The following is a 25,630-nucleotide window of genomic DNA, read 5'->3' as shown; positions in this document are numbered from 1 at the left end:
CCTTTAAATCTATATTGAATCCATTTATTATGGTGACTTGCTTTCAGGATTTTGCTCTAGTTTATACTCCTGATACAGGGGAGTTTGTGATGTTAAACCAAATCAGATTAAGATTTTACTGTGTGAAATAAACTAGAAATAAAAAGGAACTATTAAAACAGAGATATGAAAAGAAATGGTGGGGGAAAAGAATATGCCCAAAATCACAAACTCCTTTGAATCCATCCAAATAAACCATTATCTGGCCTCTTTACTATTAACTCAATTATAAGTATCCTCTGTACAATCCATCAACTGATAACACTAAAGTGAATCATGTCGGTGCCTTTCCTGTTGCACAAATTCCTCTGGGACACAAGATGCATTAAAAATCTTAGGATGGCTACTCCTTTGTCAAAGATAGAAGCCATAGAAATTGACATCTCTATAATACAGCATCATACTCACCCTTTGCTCCAACCTGGTGATTCAAGATCTGTGAATGACACTTAGCAAGCCAAGAATAATTATGTTCTGAGGTTATGGGAATCCCAAAAATTAGGAAATGAATGAGTGGTACCGAAAGCCACACCTAAGACATTCCACTGGACCACAAATTCTTTTCTTTATTCATTATAAAAAAAAAAAAAATAAAAAAAAAAAAAAAAAAAAAAAAAACACTATGATAGCAATACCAAATTCAGGTTCAAATACAAATTTAAATTGTATAGATACATTCTTATAGTTCTTTTAGTGCTGTACTAGAAGAGTAACATTATGAAACTGTTACTTGATAACCTCGTATTCCCTTTTAGTTTTCAGCATTAATTCTCAGCAGTTAAATATTTCTACACTAGCCCATGCATACATAATAGTTTTCAAGCAGTGAAGCATGCACACAGGCTAATTTTTGACAAGCACTGGATTATACATACAAACAAAAAATTCTTGAAAAATGTTTTGTGATGATACATGCAAGATCCTTTAACACAACTTACTACTTCAACAAACATCTTGGGCAACATGAACAATTAATTTATTCCACCTTTAGAGATTATAAAAAAAAAAAAAAAATTAAAATGGAGAAAGAAGTAAACTGACTAAATTTAATAATGGCTGCAAACGACAGTGAATTTAAGTTGTGGTAAAGGGCTAAGTCACACAAGGTACTACATAAATCATATATACACATTCGTAAGATCCCTTTACATCATATCACAGTGGGCCAGAATAGGTGATTATGGGACAAATATTTTCACTGCAAAAAATATGTTTATTTTGCCATGATATGCTTTTCCACACACAATAATTAAATATTTATCATAAATTATCTCCGTAACTTATTTTGAACTTATAAACCTAGTGGGCTTTTATATCAATTAAATGTAATTAACATGCAATAATGGTAACTAAAGGTATAATTTATTTTTTGCATATACAGTGAAAAATATGAAAGAAACATAATATATTACCTCCTCTGAACAGGTTTCAAAATCAAATAATGTTATATTTAATGTAGCCGTAGGTAAACATTAGTTACTGCTGTAACTAAAACACAAATTATGCTGAACGGAGGAGTCAAATTTGTGGAATACTCATGAATTGTGTTCAGTCACTCTGCATACCAATAATTAATAATTGTATGCTTCAGGGTCTGTAACAAGGGGCTTCCATGCTTCAGCTGGTAGGTCTTTCATAAAAGAGGTGCTAAGTATGGATGATCTCAACAACACACCTGTCACGAACAGTAGCTGAATAAACAATGACCAGTTTTTGCAAGCAAGGGCTGTGTGCTCTGAGCAGCACACGTTATGTCATGTTTCAGCCTGTACAGCACTATGAGTCGAGTGCCACACTATATACAACAGCATAGCATTTTCTTGTCCCTGATATATGTATTTTAAAGTTTTATTACTCCTAGAGTAATTAGGCAAAGTCAAATTTTGAATTTTGTCCACATGCTGGCCCACTGTGCATATGGGGGGATGTTCAAGGTAAAGCACACACACACATGCTAGGTTCACCCTAAGTTCATCTAAAAATCTATTTGTTGTCCCTCCCATGTTAGCCACTCATGGATGAAAGGACATCCATTGTCCCTTATTACAATTCCTGGATCAGGTAATGCAGTAAGATGCACACACAGCAATGTACAGTGATAAAAAATCAAAATAAAATAACACCTATTCCTAGTGCCAAATAATCCACTTCACTCATGCTACAAAATCTAAGCTTTAGACAGCTGTCTCAACAAATAATTTAAATGCAAACATTTCTTCCATGCAAAATTCTTTTAAGCATTAACTTAAAGAATACATGATTTATGAATTTAAGCAACATAAAAAAGTTAAATGGAAATATAACTGAAACATTATAGTATACCCAATGTCTAACTGAAAACTTTGGATCAAGAATTCTAAAATCATAAGAAAAGAGGTGAAATACAACTTAAAAACTGTAAGAAATTGAAGATGTTACTAGCAAAAATAAAAGATCTTGTAGACAGATCCACGAACTACCATTCTAGATATAAATACAAGGTTTTGTATAAGCCTTATTCTGTACAGAACTGTATTTAGATACCAATCTGAGTACTGTACCTGTTAACAAACTAACATCTTTGATCCAAAGGGACTGAAGTGAATCATTATAAATCCAAAACCTCTGAACCATAAACCTATCTATTTATATGCCAAATGGCTTATTCCTTATAAGGGTGGTAGCCAGCTAAGGCATGCACTCACCCCCATCTATTAGTTTCCCTTCCATCTTAGCACAGACTATGTTTGTCCACACCAAATTTTTACTATTTGTGGAATATACATTTTTTCCTAATCCATAATTTACGACTCCAATAATCCCCATACAAGGTGGGTATTGATTGCATCAATTTCATTCAATCAATACTTTAGGGACTTTGATTACACCATGGACCAAAGTCACACACACCGTTCTTTTATGACGACTGGTGTCTATCTCCATATAAAGAAGACTGCTGATCACTATTTCTCCTTTTGTTTCCTTTATTACCACCTCTGTAACTCCACTTATTCAGGGTGATAGTCCTTATGGAAAGAAGCAATGGTCACTGACGAAAATACACTCCACTCATTTTCATAAATCAAGGACCAGTGCAATGAAAACAACATCCTGTCCATAACAAAGAGCACATAGTCCAACCCAAACATATTACTTCTGACTGTTCTTCTATTTAAGAACATATATATTACTACCATATTCATACAAGGAACAAGAAGGCAAGGAGCCTATGCTAAGAGGCACTGAGTAGCTGCAGCCAATGCCATCACCTTTGCTCTGTGTGCTTGAACTGTTTGGGCAGGTAACAGTCACAGCTGGGAATCGAAAAAGGAAAGCAGGATTTGAATCCAAAACTAAGCAATTGTTGAAAACAGCATCCTCCTGACTATGCCACCAATGCACCAAGAAGGAACAAACCCCACAAATATCATCATAACACCTGGATTACAGCATTGCTGCCATGGAGCTAACAAACTTTTAGCATGTTGTTGAAGTAATTGAAGACCATGAGGGCAATTGATAAAAAAGAACTTTTCCATCTGCTTGACTTACTCAGGTACAAGCACCAAAAGTTCTGCTAAATGCCCTCGACATAAATCTATGTAGAGGATGAAGATATTTAATGGAAATCATGAAGCACAACACAAAGGGACTTCAAGAATGTATGCTGCAATACCTAAATAGACTGATGGAAATCTCAGTCAATCAATTAACCAGTCAATCCATTGTCCTAAGCCCCCTAAAATCCATCCAGTCAACAAGTTAGCCAATAAGTCACTCATTGAATTTTTTTTTTGGAGTTGTCTGGCATGAGTGAGTGCAGACACGTTCAAGATGACATTTGTCTCTTCTGAGTGGTGTTATCATCAGGAACATTTGATGTCTGGTGCCAGACCTATCCTGTGTTAGTATCATTTTAGCAATGGGCGATGACCTAACTGTAGGCATCCCAGTGTCATTTTTCATTTTTGCATGTCCTGGAGATTTTTTTTTCCGAGTTAGCAACCACAGGTGCTTGATTGGAGTACCAAAAGTGTTTATTCTGTAATCTAAGTGTTTATATATATTTGGATGAATGGTGGTGTATTTGGTGGGTTATAGATGTTTGTATAGTATGCTGTGGATTGTAATTGTGATATGACATTACTGATGATTCTAAATTTTTGAGGACTGTCAACAACCACCTAATCTAATTACAACGTTGACTTGGTGGCCTCGTTTTATCAAAATGATGCACCACATAACTTTCATTTACACCTCACCCTAGATGGGGGGGGGGGTATGTATGAAGGATTACAAAGGAGGAGCATGCCAACACGAGACCTTTTGGTCCATAACTAGGTCGGATGAAAAAAAATTATAATGATAAATAATATAAATAATTGATAAAATAAATAGGTAAATTTAAATAATAAACAAACAGGTACATAGTAAATAATAAATGGACAGATAAATAATAATAAAAAATAATCAAATAAATAACAATAAACAGACACATAACAAATAATATAAAATAAATGGCAAGCATTACAGCAACTTGCTTAGGTGTTTATCTAAACAAATCTTAAAGCTTCAAACTGAACTACATTTAACTGCCTCTGCAGGAAGATATTGCATTCATTAACTACACAGTTGTTTCTACCCATTTCCAAATTGAATCTAAAATTTCCTGACAGTTTGAGACCATTATTTCTTGTTTGATTCTCATGTGAAAATTTGGTCACTTTTGATGTCAATTTCTTTTAGAATCTTAAAGCCCTTGTCTTCTCTTTTTCTGCATGAGGGGATGGAGGGGGGGGGGGTCGCCAATTAAATGAAGCAGCCTCGCTGCATTGCTTCTGACCCAGGGCAGTGGGCGAGATGCAGGGATGACCCATTACCCAGGAGGAGCCAAGAAAAGAGGGAGGAAGGTGTGGTGAATGGGCGTGGAGTATGTGGGGATGATATGGGTGGGAATGGATTTATGCCTTTGACTTTGGCTACCTCACTTGTAAGGGGGAAAATGCAGTTGGTATATGTATGTTGACTGCATCCTCAAGCTTTCCACTTGATGTAATAAGGACACTGCTGACAAAATGTACTTTATGAACTGCAGTCTATAAAATACAAATCAAGAAACTTAAAATGCTGAAACTGTCAAAATAGTTTTCAGATTTGAAATATACGAACATGAGAACTTGTCACAACCTTTCTTGTGAAAGAATTACCAAGTAATAGCAATCCCAATGGAACTGCCAGTTGTTATATAAATGCCACAGGCAAAACTTTAATGTAACCTAGCAACTATATATGAACTGAAATACCCAAAGCTTAAGGAACAATGTATATCTAACCCTTGAAACTTTTCTTGTCACCTCTAGAGCTCTTCTTCTGACTAATGCCTGGGTATTTGAGGGTGAGGACATTCTGAGCCATCATTTAACTCCTAAACTCAAACTATGAAGAACAGTTTATAAGAACCTTGACCTCAGAAGTTTGGGTTTATCAACCAGCTTACTTATATAGAGACCAGCACATGTGTATGTATGTACCTACCATAACATTTCCTAAACCATTTGTACGACCATAGCTATTGACCACTTTGCAAACATGCAAGGATGTCTCACCTGTACTCCTTTTTCTTTCCAAACATTCAATCTGGTATTTCCCTTTACTCCAGGTAGGAATAGCATCAGAAATACTTATTGAGCAAATATCCTTTATGTACTGCAAGCATTTTTTTTTTCTTTTTTCTTTTTAACCACACCATCTATGACACAGATGGGTTCACTTCAGAAACCTAATGCCAAGGACTGGACAGATTAATTCCACCAATTATAGCCTCCTTCCAGCATTGAGAACTGTGCAAATACAGCTTTTAGCTGATATAAACCCATGAACAAAATAGCGAACTCCTAGACACATAAACCTAATTACTTCAACCTGCTGGTGGTAGCACAACTTGCCTAATGTAGGTATCTGGATCATTGTACTTGTTGCAGACCTCATTGCCCTCTAGCACAAGTTCAGTGAGATACAATCCAGTCAGATGCTTCAGGGACTCAACATGATGTAGCTGTAATAAAGTAGAATAGCACTATTATTTCTCCAGGATAGAGATAATACATGCATACATACATATAATATGATAGTGATGGGTGATGACAGAAAAGACCATGATGGGTGAGGAAAATGGAGAATCAAGAAAAGATGTGCTGCAAATAGTTATTAAAATGATGAGAGCAGGTAAGGCACCAGGGTTAGGTGGGTGTCATGCAGTGTGTCTGAAGAAGGGAAGTAATAGTGGACTGGCTGGTGAGGTTGTTTAATGTGTGCCTCAGGGAGGGTAGAGTGCTGGGGGAGTGCCTGTATAATTCCACTTTACAGGGGAAAAGAAGACATACATGAGTGTAGTAGTTTCAGAGGGATCAGTTTATTGAGTGTTGTTGGGAAGCCTTATGGAAGGGTTTTAACTGAGAGGAACAGAGTGGGTTTAGGAAAAGTGGGGTTGCATGGATCAGATTTTTGTGGTAAGACAGATAAATCAGAAAGCTTTAGCTAAAGGTAAGCATGTTTTTTGGGCCTTCATGGGTTTGGAAAAGTCTTATGACAGGGTGGATGGGAAGGCACTAAGGGAGGTTTTGCATATATATGCCATCAGAGGAAAACTGTTCCAGACAGTCAAGAATATTTACAATAGTAGAGCCTGTGTTAGAATAGAAATGGAAAGAGCAAATGGTTTGAGGTAAAGGTGGGATTGCATCAGGGATGTCATGTTGCCATGCCTGTTGTTCAATGTGTACATGGATGGGGTGGTGTGGGAGGTAAATGTGAAGGTAGGCAGGGGATTGGAATGGAAATGGCTAAAGACAATGGAGAAAAGTGGAAGGTAAGCCAGTTGTTGTCTGTTGATGACACTGCACTTGAGGCAGGGTCAGAGGGGGGATTAAGGGATTTAATGGAGTTTGGGAGGGTATGCAATAGGAGAAAGTTGAAGGTAAATGTGGATAAAAGCAAGGCAATGAGTAGTACACAGAAAGAGGATGGTAGCAATTTGGAAGTAAGGCTTAAAGAAGAGAAGCTGGAGGAAGTGAATAGTTTTAGGTATTTGGTGTTGTATGTGGCTGGAAAGGGAGGACTGGAGGTGGAGGTAAATTGTAGGCTGAGAGAAGCAAGTGAGTACCTAGGGGGATTAAAAAATGTAATAAGAAATAGGCATTTGGGAATGAATGCAAAGAGAAGATAATATGAAAGGATGATTGTCATCAATGTAAAGATACCACTTCCAACTACTATTATCTTACTGTAATGATACTTTTCTAGTGTTAGCTTTGTTGTTTATGGTGGCAAAGAATCATTACAATAAGATAATCAATAGAGGTTCAAAGTGTATCATTATCATTACATTGACAACTATCTAATCATTACATACAAAGATACATATACAGACATACTATTACAAAAACTGAATGAAGTCCATAATAAAATACAGTTCACTACAGAAAAAGTAATGGATGAATCTTTATCATTCTTGACACAGTCATCATTAGAATGGATGTGAGCATGAAATTTAAGGTGTACAGAAAATCTACATATAAGGATGACTTTATTTACTACCTAAGTGTGCATGACAAGAAAACAAAATCAGGTGGTGATAGGATTCTTTCATCGAGTTCTCAGAATATGTCTTGGGACATACTTTTCCACTCCTTTTTTATAAATTTTTGTCAAAATATTCCACTTCTCTTCAACTGTTGTATCTTCTTTGTGTATTCTTTCCCAGTTTTCATTTTGAAAGAACTCTTATTTTATAAAAAAAAAAAAAAAAAAAAAAAAATTCATACATCAATCTTCCTTTTCTATATTGTTCATTTCTTTTCATGTATTTTTTCTCGTTTAGTTCTAGTTCTATCAATATGTGGTCACTTTTACTTATTGGTGCCTGGTATTCTATCTTTTCCACTATTTCAGGTTCTGATGTGATTATTAGGTCTAGTCTCGATGGTTCTTCTTCATTTCTATACCTAGTGTTCTCTTGAATCCATTGTGTCATTGTGTGGTCAATAATCATCTCAAGTAGAACATTTCCCCACGAGTCTTCTCCACCCTTTACGGTCATCTCTTCCCAGCATAACTATTCTTCCTCCATCTTCCATTATCTTGTTTAATGTTATTCTTGTGTCTTCTAACATACTTTTATGTTCACTCTCTTCCCACGAGGCTGTTTTTGGGGGCACGTAGTTTATTACAAACTTTCTGCTCTTCTCATCTCTGTCTTCTACTTCTATCATAATCATCTCTACTCTATTCTTTCCATATGTGACACTCTTCACGTTTATATCCTTCTTAGTCAGGAACATAACTCCACCCCCTTGCATTATCTCTCCATTTCTAATCCAATAATTATATGCATTGTGTCCTATGCTGTTAGGTGGTAGTGGACCTTTTAATTTTGTCTCTACAATTCCAATTATGTCCGGTTCTTTTTCCTTCAGATACTCGTTCAGTTCATTCAGTCCTGTTATTAATCCATATATATTTGTGTAAGACACTGTTAGTTTTCTGCCACTTCCATTGTATTCTCGGTTTCTTTTTTGTTTCTCTCTGTTATGGTCCATTTCCTCAATTTCATATTCACTACTCTCCAGTAGAATTCTTCTTTTTCTGACTCCGTTCTGGTCTCGTTTTTTTCCTTAGCTTCTTGTCTTTTCCTTTTTTCTTCCTCTCTTTCCTCTTTATTCATTTCTCTTTTTATCCATACCTTTTTATATTGTTCACTCTTTGCTAGTTTCCCTGTTTTTGCTAAGATATTCTCTGGTGTCGTTTGTGACCTGAACTTAATTTTAACCACTTCACTACGGGACTTAAATCTCGCGGGCAGCAGCCAATGCCAGCCGTACGTGTCGTAATAATACTCACATCATAAAATATAGTCACCGCTTATATTTTTATGATTTCACCAAACCTACTCTCCCAATGTTCGGTCATTTTCTCTAGTTTTTTTTTCTAGACTTGCTAATCAGGGGAGGTTGGCATCCCCCCCCTCATTAAATCCATGGAAACTATTATTTTCACTTTCGATTGTATTATTCTTATCTATATTTCTGATCTTAATGCTTTTGCTGATATTTTCGATTTCCCCGGTGCCATCAGCTGAGCGTTTGTTTACAGATTTCCTGTTGTCGGTGGGAGCCCGTTAGTCTCCCTCCTCATTTCCCTCAGTAATCCCCCCTCTTCTCCCCTTTCATTACCTTTCTACTACACCACGAGTCTTCCCCTTCCCTGTAAATACAAGAAGGTACTTCCTTGACGTTGAGATCCATGTAGAATTTTGGATTTTCTTTGGAGTTCCAATCCTCGTCATCCATCCAACGACAGTGTGTGTGTGTGTGTGTGTGTGTGTGTGTGTGTGTGTGTGTGTGTGTGTGTGTGTGTGTGTGTGTGTGTGTGTGTGTGTGTGTGTGTGTGTATTTACCTAGTTGTATTTTACGGGAAGGGGAACTATGCTCGTGGGGTCCCGTCTTCATATCTCATTTTATCTAAACTATTTTTAAATTCATGTATTGTTTTTGCACACACCACTTTCTCATCTAACTTGTTCCAACTGTCTATTACTCTGTGAGGAAAGCTGTTCTTTTTCAAATCTCTTCTATAGCTGTCTTTTTTTATTTTCTTTCCGTGTCCTCTTGTATTTCTGTCATCCCATTTTATCAGATTCTCTCTATCAGTAATTTCTATGCCTTTCATGATTCTGTAAATAGCTATCAAATCTCCTCTCTCTCTTCTTTGCTCTAGTGTCTGTAGTTCAAGTTTTGCTAGTCTCTCTTCATATGATAGTTTTGAGAGTGTTGGTGCCAATTTTGTAATTGCTCTTTGTATTCTTTCAAGTTTTTTAATACATTTTTTTGTACTTGGTGACCATATCGTTGCTGCATATTCCAATCTTGGTCTTATCAGGGTGATTAGGATTTTCTTCACCATTTCTTCATCCAGGTATGTAAATGCCACTTTGATTGTTCTTATTAAATTATAAGTTTCTCCAAAAATATTATTTATATGTTTCTCAGGTGACATATTATTCATAACAATGACTCCCAGGTCCTTCTCATTTTCTACTTTTTTTATTCCTTCTTCTCCCAAATTATATGATCCTGTTATTCTGTTTTTGCTTTTTCCAAATTCCATTATACTACACTTTTTTGTATTGAATTCCATCTCCCACTTCCTACCCCATTCCTGTACTTTATATAGATCTCTCTGTTGTGATTCACAATCTTCTTCTGTTTTCACTCTTTTTAGTAGTTTTGCATCATCTGCATCTCATCTCATCTCATCTGCATCTCATATAGCTTTCAATTCCTTCATCCATATCATTAATATATATAGCAAACATTATTGGGGCCAGTACTGTTCCCTGCGGAACACCGCTTATTACTTTATCCCATTTTGAGTGTTGGTCTCTTATCACTACTCTCATTATTCTTTCTTGCAAAAAGTCTTCCATCCAATTTAGCAGTTTGCCCTGTATTCCTCCTTCAGTTTCTAATTTCTTAAGCAACTTCTTATGTGGTACTTTGTCAAAAGCTTTCTTTAGGTCTAGAAATGCACAGTCCGCCCATCCATCTCTTTCTTGTATTATATCTATTAGCCTTGAATAGAAACATATAAAATTGGTGACACATGATCGTCCTAGTCTGAATCCAAATTGCCTTGGATTTAACACTTTGTTTTTTTCTAAATATTTTACCCATCTACTTTTGATAATTCTTTCACAAATCTTTGCTATTGTACTTGTTAGAGAGACTGGTCTATAGTTTGTAGGTTCTTCTTTATTTCCTCCTTTATATATAGGTACTATATTTGCTTTTTTCCAATCTTCTGGAACTTTTCCTTCTTTCAAGGAACTGTTTAGTATGCTATGTATTTTGTCTGCCAGTTCATTCCTGCATTCTTTCAGAATCCAGTTTGCTATTTCATCTGGTCCATGTGATTTTCTGACATCAAGATTACTCGTGTGTGTCAATATTTCATTCTTTGTTACTTCTATTTCTTCTATAGGGGGGACTTTCTCTTTCCATTCAATCTCTTCAGGTTGTATGTTCTCCCTTGTAAACACAGATTTAAAATGTTTGTTCATAATTTCTGCCATTTCCATTTCCTCAGTGTATTCAACTCCCCCACCCTCTTTAAATCCCTGGAAAATATTCTCATCACTTTCTACTGTATTGCTCTTATCTATACTTCTAATCTTTACATTTTTATTAGACATTTCGTCGTCACTCAGTTGGTCGGGGGGCCGTTTTTTGGTGTTTACATTTCGTTTGTCTGCCTGGGCCAAGTCTTCTCCTTCCTCATTTCCTTCCATTTCCCTCCCCTTCTCTTCTTTCCCTACTTTCCCACTACCCCACGAGCAATTTCCCCCCACCCTGTAAATACAATAGGCACTTCCTTTGCTTTGGGATCCACGAAACTTCACTTTTCTTCAGAACGTCCTCTAAGCCGTCCGTTCGTTGGTGTGTGTGTGTGTGTGTGTGTGTGTGTGTGTATATATATATATATATATATATATATTTTGCAGCATTTCGCAAATGGCACGTGAATATCATTTGCAGAAAAAAAACACTGGTAAATAAGAAAAGTAGTCCAAACATTTTCGTCTATTGCACTGAAGATGTAATATACGAAAGCACTCTGCTTCGTTAGTTTCTTTTTACAAGTGGTCTACTTTGCATGTATATGTATATGTATATGTATATGTATATATATATATATATATATATATATATATATATATATATATATATAAATATATTATATAAGCTAATACAAGAGGGGAAAAATTACTGGTTGAGAATGGAATGGGTAGGTGTGGGTGTGTGTTTTGATGGATACCTCCTTAACAAGGAAGAAGAGGCCCTTGGTATATATAGATAAATGCTGCCAATTATAGTCAGCGCAAGGAGAAATGACCGATAAGGCGGGGCTAGGAGATTTCCCGGTGTTGCCACACATGGGCATCCATGGCGAGAACGTGTGTGTGGATGCAATGTTTTCTGAATGCAGTGTGAGGGGGGCGGGGCCAGAGATTAGATGTAGCGGCAACGTCGCTCTCTCTTTTCCATATGCCATGTCTACACTCGAAGAAACGAAACCTTTGTATAGAAAACATTGCTTTGATTTTTACCTCAGTGGTGTTGTGTGACAAAAATTATAATATAATCATATGTGGCAACATTATAAAATCATAAAATAGAATTATAAAATAAAATAAAATTATGAAATAATTAGATGTGGCACCACAGGGGAACTCCCAGTGCTCCGCCCTAATGGCCAGTTCTCAGTGCAACGGGTATAGTTCACTGATCTTATCCTCCTTTTATCTATGTCCTGGACTTGATTGCTTTTATGTTATCAATAATTAATTTTATGATTTTGCTTGTCAAAATCTCAATTTCCTTTGAAGTTTATAAATTTCTTCTTTCTAACACCCTTTTTTTCAGGTCATAAACCTTTTGACTGATAGCAGAGAGTAATCTTCTCAATTGTTACAACAATGGTAAATTCACTTACCTCCAGTGTTAAATTATTGTGACCTTAGAAGTTATCCCTTTCTTTAATTTTGGCCCACTGAGCAGACAAGAAGAAATCCCTTCAGGCTATGTCATTTCCTCATTCATTCACCACTCTCCACTCAAATCTATCTCTTACATTCTACTGATTGAAAGGCATTCTTCTTGTATCTGATGCCCCCTTCCATCCCATCCATCTACCTCATTCTCAGTTTCCCCTTTTATGTTATTTCCATCCACACTCTTATTTGATATTCTTTCTTCACTCATTCTTTCCATATGCCCAAAACACTTCAGCATTTTTTGGACAACCATATCTGTCAGCCCTCTTTCCAATCATACTCTCCAAATCTCACTCCATCCATTATCATAACCATTACCACATTTTTTTTATATATATATTTGGGCTCTTCCATTCTGTTTCCCCAAGTCAAAGTATGCCTTAATATAACTAAATACCATCAAATACTTACTCTGTTGTACTCTAGGCTTAAACGCTTTAACCTATGGCAGTTGGTAACAAGAGGTTTCAGTTCTTCTAGTTGTTGCACTTTGTTATGGCTGAAATCAATATCACACACTTCAGGAATGTGCGATATGATGATTCCAACAATGGTGGTCATATTGGGGGCCCGGTATAATGGACAGAATATTTCCTCCTTTGTAAGCTCTGTAGAGTACATGAAAAAAAGATTCACTTCAATGCTGATTAAAGGCAACATTCAAATGGTGAATGGCATGAGTGGATATGGGAAAAGGGCAGAAAAAAGGAAAAAAATGGTAACCATATAAACTAGTGGGTGGGAGAGAGGACACCAGAATAACCCTGCACAATGAATAAAAATGAAGCCTCATGCAATGGATCTTACAATTACAATTTTAAAATTCTGAAAGTTTTATGACTTTAGAATTCTTACATTTCTCTTTTAATACTGTGGACAGATCAAACAGCACTTACCAGGATCATTGTGGAAATTCTTGAGATTCAATCTAGCCATCTCAGGACTATAGCGGTTGCTCATCACCAACTTAATTTTTTCAACCTGGAAAAGCCATCATACAAAAACTCTTAAAATCAGATCCTGAAACAATACCAAAAGAGACCAATGCTCATCCATTCATTCACAATAGGCTTCTTTCCCCTTATAAGGGAGGTAGCCAGCCAAGGTAGGCAACCATGCCTACACATCCTAGTCCCATCTGTCAATCATATCCCCTTCATCTCAACTCCTTGTGGATGATGGGTCACCCCTGTCCCCTGACAAGGTCATGTGCAATACAGCAAGACAAACCACATTCAGAGTGGGACCAGCTACCTCATTTACACAGCAACCCTTCCCTCCTCATCCCCTCATCAATTTGTTCATAATACATACATACATATACCAACAGCTTTTTCCCCTCTTACCAGGTAGGTAGCCAAAGTGAAAAGGCATAAATTCACTCCCACCCATTTCATCCCCACATGCTCCACTCCCACTCACGACCCCCTCTCCCTCTTTTCTTGACTTCTAGATGACAGGTCATCCCTGCATCTGACCCACTGTCCTGGGTCAAAAGTAATACAGCAAGACACGGCAAGGCCACTTCATTTATTTGGCGACACCCCCCTCTCTATCCCCTCTTGGAGAAAAAGACAAGATGGGAAGAAATCCTTTCATGCTGCATCAAAATATCACTCACATGTACTCCCTAGCCCCCTATCCCCCACCCACTCCCTTCCATGCATTACAGTATCATCCATTCACAACCATACTCCATTCACCCCTATCTTCTGTCTTCTCCCTTACTTCCTCATCAGACATTTCCCACTTTCCCAAAGTGCCTTTTACCCCCATCCATCCATCTCATCCTCAGTCACCCCCTATGTTCACTCCCTCCACCTCTGCCTTCCACACTTCTTTTACTAATCTTTCTGAACACATTCTTTCCATGTGTCCAAACCATCCCAACACTATTTCCACACCTGCTCTTCCTCACCTCCTTGTTTCTCACTCTATTCAGCTTAGTAACCCTTACCATAGTTCTCAGGCATTTCATCTCACTTTTAAACTCTTCCTTCCGTAAGTTCCATGTTCCTGCCCCATACAGTGTTGTCGGCACAATCATTCCTTCATACAATCTCCTTTTAGCATCCATTCCTAAATGTCTATTTTGCATCACACTTTTTAATCCACCAAGGCATTCACTTGCTTCTCTCAATTTACATTCTACCTCCACCTCAACTCCTTTTCCTGCCCCATTCTCACCCAGGTATCTAAAGCTATTCACTTCCTCCAGTCTCTCTCCCTTAATACTCACTTCCTATTTACTGTCATCCTCTCCTCTTGTACATCTCATCATCTTACTTTTACCCACATTTATCTTCAACTTTCTTCTTTCACACACCTTCCCAAACTCCATCACTAACTTCCTTAATCCCTCCTCTGATTCTGCCACTAGCACAGCATCACCAGCAAACAACAACTAGTATCTCACACTTTTCTCCATTTTCTTTAACTTTACCACAACAAAATGCAGCCAATACCCCAGGCTCTACTACTTTCGTAAAAGCTCATGACTGCCCTTAACAGCTTTCCTCCTATCTGATATAGCTGCAATACCTCCCAGTGCCTTTCTTTTTACCCTGTCAGAAGACTTTTCTAAATCCATAGAGGCCCAAAAACATCCTTACTTTTTTCTAAAGCTTTCTCACGAATCTGCCTTACCACAAAAATTTGATCCATAAAACCCTTACCTGTCCTAAATCCACACTATTCTTCACCAATTATATACCTCTGTTCCTCTCCTAATCCTCTCAATCAAAACTCTCCCATAGGCCTTGCCTTCCTAACTACACTCAACAAACTGATACCTCTGAAACTACACTTACACTTGTCCCCTTTTCCCTTGTAAAGTGGAACTATACAGGCACTCCTCCAGTCCTTTGGTACTCTACCCTCTTTTAGACAAACATTAAACCTCACCAGACAATCCACCATCACTGTACCTCCCCTTTTTTAGACATCTCCAGTCCTTCGATACTCTACTCTCTTTTAGATACATTAAACCTCACCAGCCAATCCACCATCAATGTACCTCCCTTTTTTAGACACTCCGCATGACACCCACCCAACCCAAGTGCCTTACCTGCTTCCATCATTCCAATAACTGCTTCCACCTTATCTTTCCTTATTTCTCCTCCAGTTTCCTCATTCATCAATGTAATTTTCTTAGAGCTTCCCACTTCAATTACCTTTCGCTATCCTCCTTCACATTTGGCATACATACATACCTATACCAACAGTTTTTTCCCCTTCCATGGAAGGTAGCCAAAACAGAAAGGCATAAAACCCACTCCCCTTTATTCCATTCCCACATACTCCACTCCTATTCACTTCACTTCCTCTCTCATTTTGGCTCCTCCTGTATGACGAGTCACCCCTGCATCTCGCCCACTGCTCTGGGTCAGAAGCACATCAAGCAACTCCTTAAAATACTCTGCCCATCTTCCTCTTACTGCTCTCTTCCATTATCATCTCTCCATCTGCATCTTTTACCTTTTCTTCTCTACTTGGTTCACCTCCTCTTCCTCTCTTAATTTCCTTCTAAAACATTGTTTTATTACTTTCAAAATTCTTGGTTATACTCTTACCCCATTTCACATCTGTTCTCCTCTACACCTCCTTTATCTTATGCTTTACATCTCTTCTCTATTCTTTGTACCTCTCATGATTCTCTTGTCCTATTTTGTAACCAATCTGTGAATGCTCATTTCTTCTCTTCTACAACCTTCTGTGCTTCATCATCCCACCACTCACTAACCTTCCTTCTATTTCCTCATATACTCCTTGTTCCACACACCATATTTGCACACCTTGTCCTTGAAACATCCTCATTCCTTGCCCACTCCTAATTCTACTCTATCTTTCACTCCCTTCCACTTCTCTCAGCTTCTTGTACTCCTTCTCCTGTTCTCTCTCATTTAACGTTTACTCTATGCACCTCCCTACCTTCTGTCCTTTTCCTCTTTCTCCATCTATCCTCCACTCTCAATTTACCTTCCACCAAAAAATTATCTAATATTCCTCCACTCTCTCCCCTAAGAACATGTACATCCAAAACTTCCTACTCTTCTGGTTACCACTATATAGTCCATTAAAGATGGATGTGTTAGAAATGAGTGACAAGGAGAAAAAATGCAGCAGCATACTATTCAAATATTTACAATAATCTGCCACCTGTACTCCACAATACATCTACACAGAAATCATTAAACTCTCCAAGACAGACCACCAAACTAAACATTTCACCAACAGCCCCAGACATGCTGTACAGAATAAAAAAAATAAAAAATGAATAAAAAAAAAATGTCCACAATAACTACGAACCACAATGCCACACTTGGGTTCAAAACACCATTCAGCATTGAAAACAATCCCTTGACAACAAAACAATACATCTTCTCTGCCTATGGGTCATTGCCAGTCTACTGGAGACCATGAGCCTCCTGCAAGGAAGACCAGGGGCTATGAATTGACTGACTGAATGACTTGAGGTTTTAAACACAGATGAATGATGTGTGCCTCTGGTCCACAGGGGCACCCTAACAGTCCCAAAACGATTTCTCGTCCTTTTTTGGTTTACATTATTCCACAGCTCCTTCCATCCTCACTCTCTACATTGTTCACTATCTCAAACACTTCACAAACACACTTATGTCCAGGGCCCTTACATGGGGGCTTTGCATGCTATATATATATATATATATATATATATATATATATATATATATATATATATATATACATACATACATACATATACCAAGGCTTTTTCCCCCTTCCAAGGGAGGTAGCCACAAAGGGAAAGGCATAAAAACACTCCCACCCATTTCATCCCTAAATACACTCCACACCCCTCCCACCCTTCCTCTCATCTGAGCACCTCCTGGATGACGGGTCATCCCTGAACCCTGCCCACCGCCCTGGGTCAGAAGCAGTGTCGCAAGACACAGTACATCCACAGCAAGGCCGCTTCATTTAATCGGCGACCCCCCCTCTCCGTCCCCCTTTGCATATAAGGAGAGGACGGGGAGAAATCCCTTCGGGCTGCGTCAAAATTTACTCACACATACTACCCCACCCCCCACCCCCCCGCCCATTCCTCCTCATGCAGTCACAACATCATCCATATACAACCATTCTCCACTCACCTCTGTCTTCCGTCCTCTCCCTTCCTTCCTCAACAGACATTCCCCTCTTCCCCAAAGCCCCCTTCACCCCATCCATCCACCTCATCCTAGGACGTCCCCTCATGTTCACTCCCTCCACATCTGCCTTCCATATATATATATATACATACATACATACATAGAGAGAGAGAGAGAGAGAGACCTGAATATTTTGCCCCATTAAACGAATTTTGTTAGAATCAACAGGATATGAAACATTTTTCCCTTATCCTTTCTGCAATAAGGACATTGAATAACATTTTTAAAAGCTTTTTAATTATTTTGTAAGTAAATAGCTATAATAGGCAGTAAGGGATGGGGAGGGAGGGGGGAGCATCACTGAGAACTTTGCCCCAGGGTGGCACTTAGGCATATAAGGACTGCTCAAGAATATCTTCACCTCCTTTAAATTCCAAGTGTCTGCTCCATACTGTACATATTATTCATAAATTGTGAACATTCAGCACCTTATAAACCTACTTCCCAATCCCCTGACTATAAGGGATCAACTAATGTGCAAGTATATTCTTTAAGCTTCAACAATATAGGGGTTCCTGTCCATCACTTCCCCAACTAAATTTTTACATACCTGCAGTGGCGTGAGCTTTCTAATGGGTGGGACTGATTGGTTGGTATGAAATACAAGCCTGTGGCCATTGGACATTGCAATACGACGAGAGACTTCAGTAATAGCCCGAGCTGCTTGGCCATTGTCTTCTAAATAGAATACAAAGTCACTTCGCTCAACATCCATCTGAAAAAAATACATGTGCATGTCTATTAATCAAGTAATTAAGAAACATTTAATTCTGTAAGGTTTAAAATACAAGTATGACCCTGTTCAAATTTGGTCTACAGCACTATGAGATGGTTTGGACACAGTGAAAGAATGAGTGAGGAAATATTAGTAAAAGAGATGTGGAAAGCAGAGGTGGATGGATGGGGTGAAAGGAGCTTTAAGCAAGAGAGGAATGTCTGTTGAGCAAGAAATGGAAATGGCAGGGGATAGGGGCGAGTGGAGGATGGTTGTGTACCGATATTTTGATGCAGTCTGAAGAGATTTCTTTGCATCCACTCTTATTTTCCACATGTGGGGATGGGGGTTTGCTTTTGCTGATTCAGTGAAGTGGCCCTGCTATGATGTGCTGTCTTGCTGCACTGCTTCCAACCCAGGTAATGGGCAAGCGACAGGGATGACCTTTCATCCATGAGTAGTTAAAATGAGAAGGAAACAAAGGTGGTGGGTGGGAATGGAATGGGCGGAAGTGGGTGCATCCCATGAGGAGGTTGAAGCCCTTGGTATAATAGTGAAAATCCAGATAGAGTAAGAATAATTAAAATGTGGTTGACCAATAACAAATTTGAAGTAGTTGTAAGACTGCTACAAGACAGAAGGGAAGGTGTGACACTATACCAACCCAAAAATGTGGTCCTGTGACCTCTAGACATCCTGAAAACATTATCAAGGGACCCAGAAGTTTCCTCCATATTTCAGCTCATAAAATCTAGGCAAGCAACAGTATTATGTAAAGTGTCTGTACTTTACCAAGGAAAAATGCTAGTGAGGTCCTGCCTCTTAGTCTCAGATTTATCATACTTATCTTCAAATTCATGTATGCTTCCAACTTGGACCACATCCTTATTCTCCAATTACCATATTTAAGTTACTAAGTAAATAAGAAAAGCTAAGTTGAGAGGGAGGCAAGGGTGGTCAATGGGAGTCAAATGGGTGGAAGTGGGTGCATGTCTTTTGACTTGGTTACCTCCCTTAAGGGGGGAAAAAGCCCTTGGTGTATAGATGGACCATACTTTGCATGCATGTATTGTTCCAGCCTGGGCTATATCACCTTCTAAGCCATTCAAAATATCTAAGCATCTGTATGAAAAACTGTATCTATCATTCATTATTGGTCATCCTCTCCAGTTTCACTTGCCTATCCAAATACTAACTCTTTGGAAAATATACATACAAACTACATATCAAATAAAACCAAACTTAACTTACAGAGATTGGTATGAAAGGTTCCTCCACCAAGTTTCTAATAGCTCGAAGTATTTCTTCTTTGGGGTACTGGGCTCCATTCCTTACCTGTCAAACAAACAAACAAAAAATTAAACCACCACAATCATCAGACAGAATTTAAGTCTGCTCATGGTTAACCTTTTCATGAAACAACTCACTCCATGCATACATATACCAAAAGGCCCTTTCCCACTTATACAGGAGGTGGCTAGCTTCATCCATTGTTTTTTCTTTTACATTAGCTCCTTCCTGTTGAGGAAGGAGGGGTGAAGACAGAAGATAGGGGTGAATGGTTTTGTACATAGATGATGCTGTGATGCAAGAAAGGGAGTGGATGGGGGATGGGTGTTTATATATGAATGATATTTTTATACAGCCACAAGGGATTTCCCCTGTCTTTTCTTTTTCTGCATGAGTGGATGGAGAGGGGGGCATTATCAATTAAATAAAGTGGCCTTGCTGTAGATGGGCTGTGTCTAGCTGCATTGCATCTGACCCAGGGCAGTAGGTGGGATGCAGGGATGACCCATCATCCAGGAGGAGCCAAGAAAAGAGGGAAGGAGGTAGGGGTGGTGACTGGGAGTAGAGAGGAATTATGCCTTTTGATTTTAACCCCTTCGTTACCGACCCGTCAACCTTACGTAAACAAACGTTTCAAACCGTCCCACGAATGGCTGGAGCCTTATGTTTGTAAACACAGACACTTGCCACCACATGGGTAGAAATAACCCAGAAACCAAAGCCTTGAGAGCCCTCAATACACACAGCTTATAACTGTGACACGTGCGTGTCATGGGGAGCACGCTCAGTTCCTGGCAGGTGCACTCAGCCGTGACACGCAGGTGTCACAAAACACACATCCGGTACTCAAGGGGTTAACTACCTCCCTTGTAAGGGGGAAAAAGCCCTTGGTATGTGTATGTATACTGTATATTAGTTCCTTGTGAATGAAGGATCATCCCTGTCCCCATCCCACTACCCAGGCCACAAGCCATGCAACTAGACACATCATCTCCACAACATGGTCTAACAGCAAAGTTGATTTACCCCCATGTTACATGGCAATCCTTCTGCTCATTCATTCACAAAAATTTAGAGCAGACAATAAGAATTCCCTGAAGGCTACATCAAATTATCATTCATTCACACTCATTTAAATCAATCTCTTCTTCACTTTTCTCACTACCAAAACTGTGTGCACCCACAAAAGCCTACATCTCCACAATTTCACTTTCACCCACATTATCCTTGAAAGCATTTCCCTCCAATCCACTACACACACATCCCTAGCTAATCGCTTACCAGCTGAACCACTCCTTCCCTCCCTCATCCACTCACTCCTCCCCATCATGCTACTAAACTCAAATCTCCCTTTCAAATTTAGTTTCTCTCAATGGTTACATATCCATCTTCATTCTCATAAAAATATTACCCATCATGTCCCTTTCACTCTCATCTATACTACATCCATGCATCTTTAATGATGCAATTACAGTAGTCCCTCAAATAACGCGGATTCAATCATACGCGGATTTTTTTTCAAGACCATCTCAAATGTAGAGAATTGTTTTAAAATTCGCACCAAGTTGGGCACGCATACGCACACACGCGTCAACATCGCAAACATTTGTGGTGACTGCTTTCTATTTTACCATATACAGTCGATCCTCATATAATGCGGTCATTATGTACACTGGGAACTGCTCAAACAAGGGTGTGGGGTGAGGGGAAAGCCGTGGGTGGCTGCCTGAGGTCACGTGTCAACCTCCGGGGTGTTACAATAAATTGCGTTATCTGAGGAACGACTGTATATATTTGGTATTTTACTTATATTCATTTTATTTTATTTTATTACTAGATTTTGTTAGAAAGGGGCTTCGCCCCTGAGATCTCAGCATGTTGATGAATTCGATAAACTCTTAATTTAAAATTTTGATATTCCCTATTTCCACTCCTAATTCTCACTTATTTTCTTTTTTTTTTTACTATTACAATTTTCACTTCTTTTTTTTTCTACTTCTACTGTTAACAGTGTTAATGATGATATTAGAATCCATACTAAAAGGATTCAAGTCTGAAATACTACCGCTATAATTACCAGTTTTATTGAGCGAATGAGGTGACGACCTCATTTATTACTAACCTAAAGTGCGATTCGACGAACAACAAATCGGGCAGTTCGAATCGCGTCACCTGGATCGATTGAAAAAATTAACAAATTTTTAAAAGAATAAATTGTATAATATAGAGACGAAATTGATATTAGCTCGTTTAAAAAAATTTTTTTATCGAACTTATTCTCAATTTTAATAACTTATCAAAGGTATGTATGGCAAGTATTTCATTATTTTTCTTATATATTGTTTTTTTTTTATCATTTTTCATTTTTTAGAAAAAATTAGCCAATATTGGTTCGGAAAGCTCAATTACTTTGAATGCTACTCATGAATTGGAGCCAAATTTAATCTGAAACATTTACAAAGCAAGGTTGAATCATCGAAATCGAAATTAGTCGATCAATCGAATCGAGAAAAAGTCCGACTATTTTTCTTTTTTTTTTAATTAGCCAATATTTGTTCGAAAAGCTCAATTACTTTGAATGCTACTCATGAATTGGAGCCAAATTTAATCTGAAACATTTACAAAGTAAGGTTGAGTCATCGAAATCGAAATTAGTCGATCGATCGAATCGAGAAAAAAGTCTGACAGACAGAAAACCGCTTTTGTTCGAAAAGCTCAATTACTTTGAATGCTACTCATGAATTGGAGCCAAATTTAATCTGAAACATTTACAAAGTAAGGTTGAGTCGTCGAAATCGAAATTAGTCGATCGATCGAATCGAGAAAAAAGTCTGACAGACAGACACGAAACCGCTTTTATTTATTAGATTATATTCCACTTTCCAATATTTCATTATTGCTGTTTTGTCTCACTTTGATCATTTATGTACTCGTAAAGTTAAGGTTGTTTGTTGGTTGCAATCCATTAGCGGTGCGCTTGATTCTACCTGTTCCCGCGACTTGTGCGGTGACCCATTCCTCAGTCTCTCACCATTCGTAGTGCTGGTCAATTGCTCTGGAAGTCATGTTCATTACCCCTCCACATGTTCTTCACATGGCACCGATACACTCCTCTAAGCCAACAAAGACAAAGATTCAAGGAAAGGCTGGAAAATTTGCTAAGCGAGAAAAGAAGTGTATGACGTTATCAGAAAAAAATCGTCATTTTGGACAAACTGAGAAGTGGTATGTCCTATGCATCATGTGCCAGAGAATACAGACTTAAAATCTTCTGTGCGAACCATAAAAAAAAAAGTGAAAATGACATGCCGTAACACATTGTGCTCCTGTTTCTGTCAAAGTGGCGCATCACATCAGACGAATTTATCATCCTTTCATATCTTCGACGTCGGCATCTACCATAACAAACATGGCGTACCATTTGTCGTACACAACTTCGTTACTTAAAAAAAATCTGTTTTAGCATCTTTTTTGTTTTTCATTTCCGCACACAAAATTGCATATTACGGTGATACATTTTAATTTACAAAATTATTATTTAATTTTCTATTGCTATATTACTCCCATGGTCGAAACTAAAGATTTACCCTGGTATTTAATATGAAATATCAGCATACGCGGTAATTTCAGGAACATAACCCCCGCGTTATTCGAGGGACTACTGTACTAGGGTTCTGGTTGGAGTTCACCTTCCACACACTCTTTTGGCTTGACATCTTAAATTTTTAAAAGAAAAATACAGTTCTATCACTTTGTCCTATTTCAGTGTTATCCACAAATAACTATTAATTTCCCCAATGTCCTTACACTTTCACCCATCAATATCAAACATCTTTCCAGTTCACTTGCATTTATCTCTAGTACTAACCCACCCATATACATGACACCATATACTGCAAATCAATCAAATCCATATAAATGTTGAAGAACCATAGTGACATCACAAAACCCTGACATCCTAGAACTTTTCAAGTCACCTAAAAGAAACACTGCTTTATACATTACTATACATTCCTGCAGTTTTTTCATTATGTAAATACAAAGTCACTACTGCAAAAACATGAACACATGATTCATATATTTGGATAAAAAGGTCTGTGCCACTCACAATTATCTTCTGCCATCCAAGGTCTGTTATAGCTTTGGGTGGATGTGTTGGGCGCTTTGAGCCACGTCCTCTGCCTCTTGACCTCTCATACACTTCTTGAAGTCTGTAAAAATTATTACAAAATCAACATTGGATTACAGGGAAAAAACCATGCTGAAAGGGAAACATTTTGGCCCACAATGAGGCAAGATGCATGAATTCTATGGATGATAAAGGAAGGGGGGGGGAGGGGGGGAGAGAGAGAGAGAGAGAGAGAGAGAGAGAGAGAGAGAGAGAGAGAGAGAGAGAGAGAGAGAGAGAGAGAGAGAGAGAGAGAGAGAGAGACAGAGAGAGAGACAGAGAGAGAGAGAGACAGAGAGAGAGAGAGACAGAGAGAGAGAGAGACAGAGAGAGAGAGACAGAGAGAGAGAGACAGAGAGAGAGAGACAGAGAGAGAGAGACAGAGAGAGAGAGAGAGACAGAGAGAGAGACACACAAAGGCTCTCTTCCCCCTTATACAGGAGGTAGCCAAAAATAAAAAGGCATAGAAACCACTCCCACCCATTCCATCCCCTACATACTCCACTCCCCTCTACCCTCCCTCTTATCTTGGCACCTCCTGGATAAAGGATCATCCCTGCATACTGGTCTGAAGCAGTGTCGCAAGACACAGCACATCCACAGCAAGGCCTCTTCATTAAATCGGTGACCCCCCCCTTCCATCCCCTCATGTAGAAAAGGAGAAGACAGGGAGAAATCCCTTTGAGCTGCATTAATATATTTCTCATACATACTCCCTCACCCACTCCCCCTCATGCATCACAGCATCATCTATACACAACCATTCTCTATTCACCCCTACCTTCTGTCATTCCTAAACACATTCCCCTCTTTCTCAATGCCCCTTTTACCCCATCCATCCATCTCATCCTAGGGCACCCCCTCATGTTCACTCCCTCCACATCTGCATTCCACACCTCTTTTACTAGTCTTTCTTCACTCATTCTTACGATATGTCCAAACCATCCTAATACTCTTTCATCAACCCTATCTCCCAGCTCCCTTACCACCCCTGTTCTCCTCCTCACCTCCTCATTTCTCACTCTATCTAGCCTAGTAACCCATATCATACTTCTCAGGCATTTCATCTCAAACACATTCAAACTCCTTCTCTCTTCCTCCCTTACATTCCATGTTTCTGCCCTGTACAGTGCTGTCACACAATCACTCCTTCATACAATCTCCTCTTAGCATCCATTCCCAAATGTTTATTTCTCATTACACTTTTTAATCAACCGAGGCATTTACTCACTTCTCTCAATCTACATTCTACCTCCACCTCCACTCCTCCCTATAAAAGTATATAGATAAAGAGAGAAATGAATGAGGAAAGAGAAAGAAGAAATCAAGAAGAGAAGCTAGAGAAAAAAAAACGAGAAAAGAACAGAGACCAACAAAAAGATGTTCTGTTGAATTGTGTTAGATGTGAAGATGAGAAAATGGTATACTCAAGAAAAAGAAATGAAAGGAACAGAGAACGAGATGGAGAGGGAAAAAAAATAAAAGTGGCTTATACTAACATAGATGGATTGATCTCAGGATTAAGTGAACTAAATTATTATCTGTCAGAAGAAAAACCAGATATAATGGGGATTGTGGAGATGAAATTAAGGGGTCCATTACCACCAAATAGTGTTGGACATGGATTAAATAATCACTGG

The 25,630-nt window shown here is 38.5% G+C and overlaps 1 protein-coding gene across 1 annotated transcript in view; it reads right to left on the bottom strand.

Annotated features, from left to right (window-relative positions):
* The window catches only part of LOC143024630 (nuclear RNA export factor 1-like), a 66,609-nt gene that overhangs the window by 31,690 nt on the left and 9,289 nt on the right, over positions 1-25,630 (bottom strand). The window contains exons 4-9 of the mRNA XM_076183530.1: positions 23,931-24,033; positions 19,784-19,867; positions 18,368-18,532; positions 13,525-13,609; positions 13,040-13,236; positions 5,964-6,073 (exon numbers count right to left, since the gene is read on the bottom strand). Coding sequence (XP_076039645.1) covers positions 5,964-6,073; positions 13,040-13,236; positions 13,525-13,609; positions 18,368-18,532; positions 19,784-19,867; positions 23,931-24,033 — 744 coding nt within the window. The remainder of the gene's footprint in view (positions 1-5,963; positions 6,074-13,039; positions 13,237-13,524; positions 13,610-18,367; positions 18,533-19,783; positions 19,868-23,930; positions 24,034-25,630) is intronic.

The sequence above is a fragment of the Oratosquilla oratoria genome, chromosome 4 (genome assembly GCF_046742065.1).
Source record: "Oratosquilla oratoria isolate Oo_2021 chromosome 4, ASM4674206v1, whole genome shotgun sequence".
NCBI lineage: Eukaryota > Metazoa > Arthropoda > Malacostraca > Stomatopoda > Squillidae > Oratosquilla > Oratosquilla oratoria.
The sequence above is the reverse complement of the archived record's forward strand: the minus strand, read 5'-3'. Positions and strand labels throughout refer to the sequence as shown.